The 7,591-nt window shown below is 44.8% G+C and overlaps 1 protein-coding gene across 1 annotated transcript; it reads right to left on the bottom strand.

Annotated features, from left to right (window-relative positions):
• Positions 1-290: 290 nt before the first annotated feature.
• On the bottom strand, positions 291-5,083 carry LOC147891262 (putative cellulose synthase A catalytic subunit 8 [UDP-forming]). Its single transcript, XM_087389086.1, has 13 exons — positions 5,001-5,083; positions 4,693-4,907; positions 4,533-4,578; positions 4,177-4,366; positions 3,715-3,981; positions 3,223-3,568; positions 2,979-3,116; positions 2,749-2,874; positions 2,387-2,599; positions 2,023-2,263; positions 1,664-1,863; positions 1,182-1,532; positions 291-879 (listed from the first exon to the last, which is right to left on the bottom strand). Exons 1-13 carry the CDS (start codon positions 5,011-5,013, stop codon positions 292-294), a joined length of 2,934 nt encoding a protein of 977 aa, XP_087245212.1. The 5' UTR covers positions 5,014-5,083; the 3' UTR covers position 291.
• Positions 5,084-7,591: the final 2,508 nt, after the last annotated feature.

Raw genomic sequence — 7,591 nt, 5'->3', positions numbered from 1 at the left:
TGTCATAACTTGTTTGAGTAATTGTTGGACAAAGCTCATGACCTTGCCATTGAAACTCCAATTGGATAATATTTAGGATTCAAGTTCAATTTGGAGTTAGAGGCATGACTGAAAGGCTGCCTATCTCAACCTAGTTCTACAAAACGGACCGTATGTAGGAAAGTAGGTTCAAATCTCGTTGGTGACAGTACGTGATTCGTGAGGGAAAAAACGAAATCTGAAGTTAAGAATCACGATCCGAATTGTAAAAAGAAGGCCCGAATGTAAAAGGCTCGCTCTAGTATATACAGGCTAACAAATCACGGCACAGGATTGCAAATCTGGACCGGTTGTCTTAGGCACAAACGGATCGATCTTCACCCACAGTAGCGAGAAGATTGATGCCAGCAGAATGGACCACACTATCACAATCGTAGGCGTGCGGTTCTGCCTTCCCATCAATCCCTTGAGGAACGGATAAAGATGAACTATCACCCAGAATGCAAAGAAGAGCTTCCCAAACAGCGGACCCCAAGACTCATAGCCTGTGTTGAGAGCTTGCGAGATTCCGGCCACGACGCCCACCATGTTGATGACGATCAGGGTCGTCGGAGGAATGAGAAGCGTAGTCCATTTGAAGAGATACAACTCGCCGAATACGTCTCCCTCTTCTCCTGAGCCCTTTGCAGTGACCGTGAAATTCGTGTCGATGCCCGCAACCAGCTTGAGCAGACCCTGGAAGACGGCAAATAAGTGCGCCGAGACTCCCCCGATCACCCAAAACTGCTCGTTTCTCCACCACTCCTCGATCCCCACTCCGCTCCACCGCAATTCCAAGATGGCCGTGGCAAAAATCGAGAGAAAGAGAGATATGAACCAGAGGCTGGCAAAGCTTCCGATCTACATCACACAAAAGTTCAGGTGCCATTCCTCACTCAAATTAGCCATTTCGACACGGATGCCACATACATCAGCTTCCAGAAGCTCGTGATATGAAGACCGCCAAAACAGAAGCAACTTTCGAACTTTTAATCAACCAAGCTAGGAGTTGAGATCAATTCTAGTACCAAAAAATGTCACCAATCACTGCAATTAGCAAGATAACTACAGAGGCACTCGAGGCGAATCGAAACAAGAAACTAGGGCTAGAAGCAAAAGATGACACCAATCAGCAAGTTAAATACAGAGACTCATTAGCTCACCTGTGGAATTATGAACTTGCCAGTCAGCAAACAGACAGCCGGAAGCGCACAGTAGGCAACCAGTGGGATGGACGTAAGGGGATAAATGATCGTGTTGATGTAGGCGATTCTCTCTAACCATTTGAGACGACCGTCATAGCCATACCATATTGGGCAATGCCTGCTGAGAAGGATTTCCACAGATCCCAGTGCCCAGCGGAGCACCTGATGCAGACGATCAGAGAGATTGATCGGTGCAGACCCTTTGAATGCAGGCCGGGCTGGCATACAGTAAACCGATCTCCATCCTCGGCAGTGCATCTTAAATCCCGTCAGGATATCCTCCGTTACTGATCCATAGATCCACCCAATCTACCAATCCCATCAAAAAGATGAAGCTCGATCAACTATCACCTTTGAATTCTCGCTAACCATCACATTTGGATTCTTGCAATACCTCAAGCTAACTAATCTTAGATTGATGGTTGGTTCAATGTGATTACCTCTTTTCCCCATTCCGTTTTGTCTTCGTAGCCACAGCTAATGACATGGATCGCTTCCTTCAAGAGAGAGGCGGGGGAAATGCATTCTGGAAGCCCACCCTCTTCGTAGAAGGTTGAGGCAACGAATACAGGTGACTGACCGAATCTCTTTTCATGGTTTCTCTGGGACATGAGCAAAGCTTTGTCATCGTCATCAAAGTCTGTAGAGCCAAAGAAGTGTCTGTAAGCTGCAAGCTAGATATATCAAACAACATGGAACACATGACAGTAGATAGATATAAGGACTGATCACCCGTCACTGAGAATCAGCAAAATTCGCTTGCTTGATCCTGGATAGCTATTAGAACATAGACACTCACCCTCTTGTCCCTCTTCAACATCGATCAATGCTGGCATGCTCATATCTGAGCCATTAGAAGCCTTGAGCTTCGAGTTTCTCTTTTTCCTAGGTCCACAACACCAGCTGCGGCTTAATGCATCTCTCGCCCACTTCTGATCACTCTTGGGCGCTTCCACCCCGTAGAGTGCTTGCCTCCTAAACATGCATCCTGTTCCTACGTAAACAGGACCTTGAATCCCATCCAAGCCTTTCAAGTTTATCTGTACAAGCACAGATTACTCGCCCACTTTAGCAATAACGTTTCTGACGAATGCGGAGCCGGTACAATGAGCTCTCAACTAAAATTCGAGAAGCAAATAAGTCCCAAGTTTGGTCGATCTTACATCGAAGAACACAGTGTTGTGATTGGCATACCGATCATGCAAATCAATACCATCGAATCTTTGAGGGAACTGTACATAGCAGACTTTCTTTCCGATTGCAGGATCCATCATAAAGCACATTGCTTCACGGATAGCTTTACTATTGTTGATGTAGTGATCGCAATCCAGGTTCAAGAAATAGGGAGCGTTGGTGAGAACAGCAGAAACTCGCACCTGGGAATTAGCCATAAGGATCTTAGCATGGCAATTGAGGCACCAAATGTCAATAACCTCCACAGCAGAGTCTATCATATGATCAGCCTCAACTAAAATTTTGTGTTAAATTGCCAGAACATATATGCAGTGTATAAGCTCTGTTTTACCAATGCGTTCATTGCGCCTGCTTTTTTGTGATGGTCGAATCCAGGTCTCTTCTCACGAGACACGTAAACTAACCGTGGCAGCTCGTTGCCCTCGGTGTCATGACCACCACTATGTCCTAAGAACACCTGCGGACATCTCCATCTGTGGATTATGGCTGTCCATGCAAACTTCAAGGTTGATAGAACTTCTAGACACTTGAGGAACCAAAAAAAAAAGGTTCAGAGCAAACCTGAATCATTCCGGGATGATCGCGGGTGTTATTCCCGGGCCAAGCAGTCCCATCTTGCATAATCCATCCTTCCTCTGGTATTTTTTGCGCCTTTGCTACCAAACCGTTGATCTTGACTTTAAACTCTTCATACTCTCTCTGTGATCATTGACACGAAAATAGCACGCAAAGTTCAGCATTGGAAGAAATAGATGATGGAATAATACCTGGAGATGGCTGATTTGTGCTATCAGAGATCTGATACCTTCATAGCTCTCCGCTCCTTGACAAAAGTTGGTTGCACTTTGTCTTTCAAATAATCGATTTTTTTAGCGAAGTACCCTTCAGGAGCTCGAGGCTCAATGTTGAATTTCTTGCAGAAAGGCACCCATTTTCGAGCAAACTCGGAAGTTTCGGAGAGGGCCTCAAAGGTCAGCATTGCTGCACCGTCGTCTGAGACATAGCATGAAACCTTGGAGACAGGATAATCCACCGAAAGGATGGACAAAACTGTGTTTGCCGTGACTAATGGGGGCTCCTTCAAAGGATCCACTGTGCTCACATAAACGTCAACAGCAGCCAGCCTAGAAGGTCGACCTTCTGGCTCAAATCTACAAATCAGTGCAAACGAACACATTAGGAAATTCTTGAGAATGCAAACTCCGGCCAGTTCTTTCTGTAGCCGTTCTTAGAAACAACATTAATTCTCTTAGAAGTTAGAACAAAGAACTGATAATTGATTTTCGTTGCCACTTACCTTAAAGCTAGTCTGTCAAGATAAGTTTCTCGATTTACGGGTATCCATTTGGGAAACTGGTCGAGAATCCACGAGATAGCAAACCATACTTCACAAATCACAGAGGTCAGCCAAAGTCCATAAGCGTTGTCGACTGGATTTGTGAGGCGATATCTGAGGAAAAATCCCAGTATTATTAATCTCATCACGATCATTATCCTGTAAGGTGTGATTCTGGAAGCCGGCAATGGAACTTTCCTTGAAAGTGGTTGTCTTGCCGCATCGGTCCTGCAGATATTATAGGGTGACATTGAATTAGAAAGATAGCGTATGTTCTTCAGTGTATGATGCGCTCGTTTTGGGTAATTGAAAAACAATTCACAGCCTGATTGCGCTCGTAGGTAGCAGATATAAACTAGTAAAACAATTCTACGGGAAACCATTCGAAGGCAGCAGAGCTTAGCCGGTCTACTCCAAACTCACAACTGATAGTCGATGCTTTCTTCGTAATCCCCATCCTTGTGACCATTTCTTTCTACAGATGCGTCCATTTGAATCTTCCCAGTGTCTTGCTTCACCTGCCAACTTTTCACCCTGTCCTGCCAGGTCACATCCCCAGACGTGTATGGGAATTCGGCCACTTTGTTGAATTCTCTGCTTCTGTCGATGCTTCCTAATGTCACAGCATAGTTCGACAGTGTCATCTTATGCGCAGCCAGACCAGCAAAATCTAAGAAAGAAGATTGGTATTTGCCGCTTCTCTCCTTTGCAAGCTAATTATACTGCATAATGAGTTCAACTCGTGTTTCACTTTTTCTCCAACCTGTTTTTTTCACTACCTGTACTCGTACTTCCCCATGTGACTTTGGGCAACTCCTGGAAATCCTGTGATGGGAAATTGAACAATGCGTGTCAACCAAATAAGAGGACATACTGAGCGAACTAACGAAAGCATCTTTCACAGTCACAAAATAAAGGCATGGACGAGTCCAAGTTTACATGTTTCGGATCGGTGGAGGGGAGAGCTCGTTGCGACGTCATTGATGGAATGTACTGCGGAGGACAACTTCGATCAGGCGCGGCTGATCGAATATAGCTGGGGATCGCCTGTACAGTGGAGTACTCCAGCTTTTGACGATCACCATCGTAACTGAATTCGTCCTCAATGTCATCGAGACCATCCTCTTCGGCGTCGCCGGGGACACGTGCACTACCTGTGAAAATTTCAGGCCAAAGTTCGATTAGAAAACAGTCTATACGTGAGAAATTGCTCTGAAGCGAAGAATGCAGCAGTCGCTCCAGCAAACCTTTGTGGCGCATGTATCTTGTCTTGCATTGCGGACAGATGTGATTGCCATCCTTGCGCTCATACTCGTAACAGGGTCTACAGACAGGAAATGCACATTCGTTGCAAGCGACGAAGGCCTCACCGCTTTCCAATTTCCCGACGTGGTCGCCACAGATCTGGCACAGCTGATCGTTGGAATGGTTCAACGCTTTGGGCTGCCAAAATCGTGCAAAGGTTTGCATAAACCACATCAAAAAACTGAGAAACAGCGCTACGTAACTCCATGCAAGTACGTAATAAATTATCTACTGCTGCAAAATATACATATGCGGTACATATATTTATGTGTGGAGCGAGAGTGTGTGTGTTTTTTTTGGCCTGATTTCTGTAATTATAGTAACTTCTGAAATTTGACCATCATTTTCTCCCCTTTCTCTCTCTCTCTTCTTCTTCTTTCTTCTTCTTCTTCTCTCTCTCTCACCTTTCACTTTGCCAGGGCAGGCCTCTTGAATGTGTTCACTTGTTTTTAGTATGCTCTTTTTTTTGGGGTGAATAGGGGGCGCCTATGAGAGGGGGGGAAGGGGGAAGGGGGAAGGGGGGATCAATGGGGGGAGGGATAATTTGGCACGTGTCCTTTCTGGACGTTTCTTCACCGCTTTCCTGCAGGGTATAAGATCTCCAGCCCCATTATCGCCACCTGCATTTTCACCACACTTCGCTTCCCCCGTCCTCACGAGCCACTATCCTCTATGTATCCTTTGGAAGCCTTACCTTAATCTTAGTAGAGGAAGTCTAGGAGATTGCTGTGGGGCTAGAAGCAAATGAGTAGCCATTTCTGCGGGTTCTACCTGCAGGTGTGATGTGGGGGGAAGCACCCGAGTTTCCTGAGGGCTATCGCATGAGGCGGTGGGAGGAATTTGATGCCGCAAGGACTTCCACACAGGTCTACAGCGACTGGGAGGCAGCAAAACGGCAGAGATGAAGTTGGAGTTTGAAGTTGAGGTAGGCAACGAGGGATGAAGGGGAGGAGGTCGAGGGCAATAGGATGAAGAGGAGGAGGTCGAAAGCAACAGCATGAAGGGGAGGAGGTCGAAAGCAGCAGCATGAAGGGGAGGAGGTCGAAGGCAGCAGGATGACGATGAGCGCAAGGGAAAAGGGGGATCAGGTGGAGGCACCAGAGAGGAAGGGAGAAGATGGACCTGCGAGGATGGGAGAAAATGCACCCACAAGGTGGCGGGATGGAGAGATGCACCAACAATGAGGCAGAGCACACAGAGATAGAGGGCGGGTGAGGTGGAGGGGGAGGGGAGGATTAATTAAATTGAATAGATTAGCTTAGGGCTTAATTAAATTAATTAAGTTAGGCTAACGAACTATGAGCACTTAATTTTTTCCACTCTCTTGCAAATTCTTGGAATTTTGTAGATCAAATGCAATTTTTGAATGCAAAAGCAATTAGAACACAAAACTACAAACCTAGTGATGCAGCAATCACAACAATGGAGTTGTACTAGATCTATGTTTTATGTTTACCCACTTTGAGATACACCATAGCACTTACAAATGTCAAGAGGGAACTGTCCAGAAACCCATAATTTTCCCCTATAGTGAATGAATAACCCCCTTCTTAAACCCATGATGCATTCGTATTAGTCATTCCCGAGACCTAGCTCTACTAATGGCTAGCAATTTGTAACACTAAACCTATCAAAAGATTGCCATGGAATTTGAAGTTTAAATGCTAGTACCAAGGGGATATGAAAGGTTTTAAAATTGACTTCATACACCACAATTGTGGTAATGAAAAACCTATAAACAAAAGTACCCTACTTTATGTTACTGGTATGGGCACCCACACTAGAAACCAAGTTATGTCATGATGGACAATTGGTACTCATAGTGTGTTAATGCAAACTTGGCACCTAGCACACTTACAATATCATGACATGGAAATTTTTGATGACATGGGAAACTTTGATGCAAAAATCAATGCTTATTAACACAATCTTCATGGTGAGTACTAGCTCCGGTAGTACCAATCTATATTTAGTCATGTCAATGTGGCATGATCTCTACACTGATTGATAATATGATTGTTGTTTTCATGACAAGTTTATCGGAGAAAAAAAGTAGGTTCCCAAGAAAGCTTGTCGAAAGCCATGCCTAGCCTCCCATGCCTAGCCTTGTGTTTGAACAACTTTCCTACCTCCACCTCCTCACTCCGAGCCCAACACTAGATTCCCTAGGCCACAATTATTTGCTAGTCCAAATCTCTTGCAAATTACTTCTAATAGCTCCTCATGATTGCGACCCTCGCCATCTTTGCACTCAAAGAATTTGTTAGCTTCTAATCCTATGCTTTTTGGTTCCTCACTTGTAAATCCCATTAACTCTTTTAAAGTTCCCCCATCCTCGTGGGTAGTAGTCGACATTCCTAAGTTTTGTCTCTATCTATACTCCTTTTGTCTACATTATGTACACCCAATGGCAAATAAAGACCTCATAAAACTGTTTCTTATAATGCAAATAGCACCAACTCAAATGACAAAGATACAAAGAAACAAATTAGTGATCAATAACATTACATGCAAATAAGAATCTAACTTCGAA

The sequence above is a fragment of the Dipteris shenzhenensis genome, chromosome 18, assembly GCF_047967505.1.
Source record: "Dipteris shenzhenensis isolate YYH24624 ecotype China chromosome 18, Dip_SZ_1.0, whole genome shotgun sequence".
Taxonomy (NCBI): Eukaryota; Viridiplantae; Streptophyta; class Polypodiopsida; order Gleicheniales; family Dipteridaceae; genus Dipteris; species Dipteris shenzhenensis.
This window is presented reverse-complemented; position numbering and strand designations above follow the sequence as displayed.

Excerpts from the sequence above, each read along its gene's own strand:
- LOC147891262 (XM_087389086.1), bottom strand. Across the intron at positions 3,569-3,714 it reads CTTGACAGACTAGCTTTAAG|ATTTGAGCCAGAAGGTCGAC; the intron begins GTAAGTGGCAAC and ends ACTGATTTGTAG. Across the intron at positions 2,264-2,386 it reads ACAACACTGTGTTCTTCGAT|ATAAACTTGAAAGGCTTGGA; the intron begins GTAAGATCGACC and ends GTGCTTGTACAG.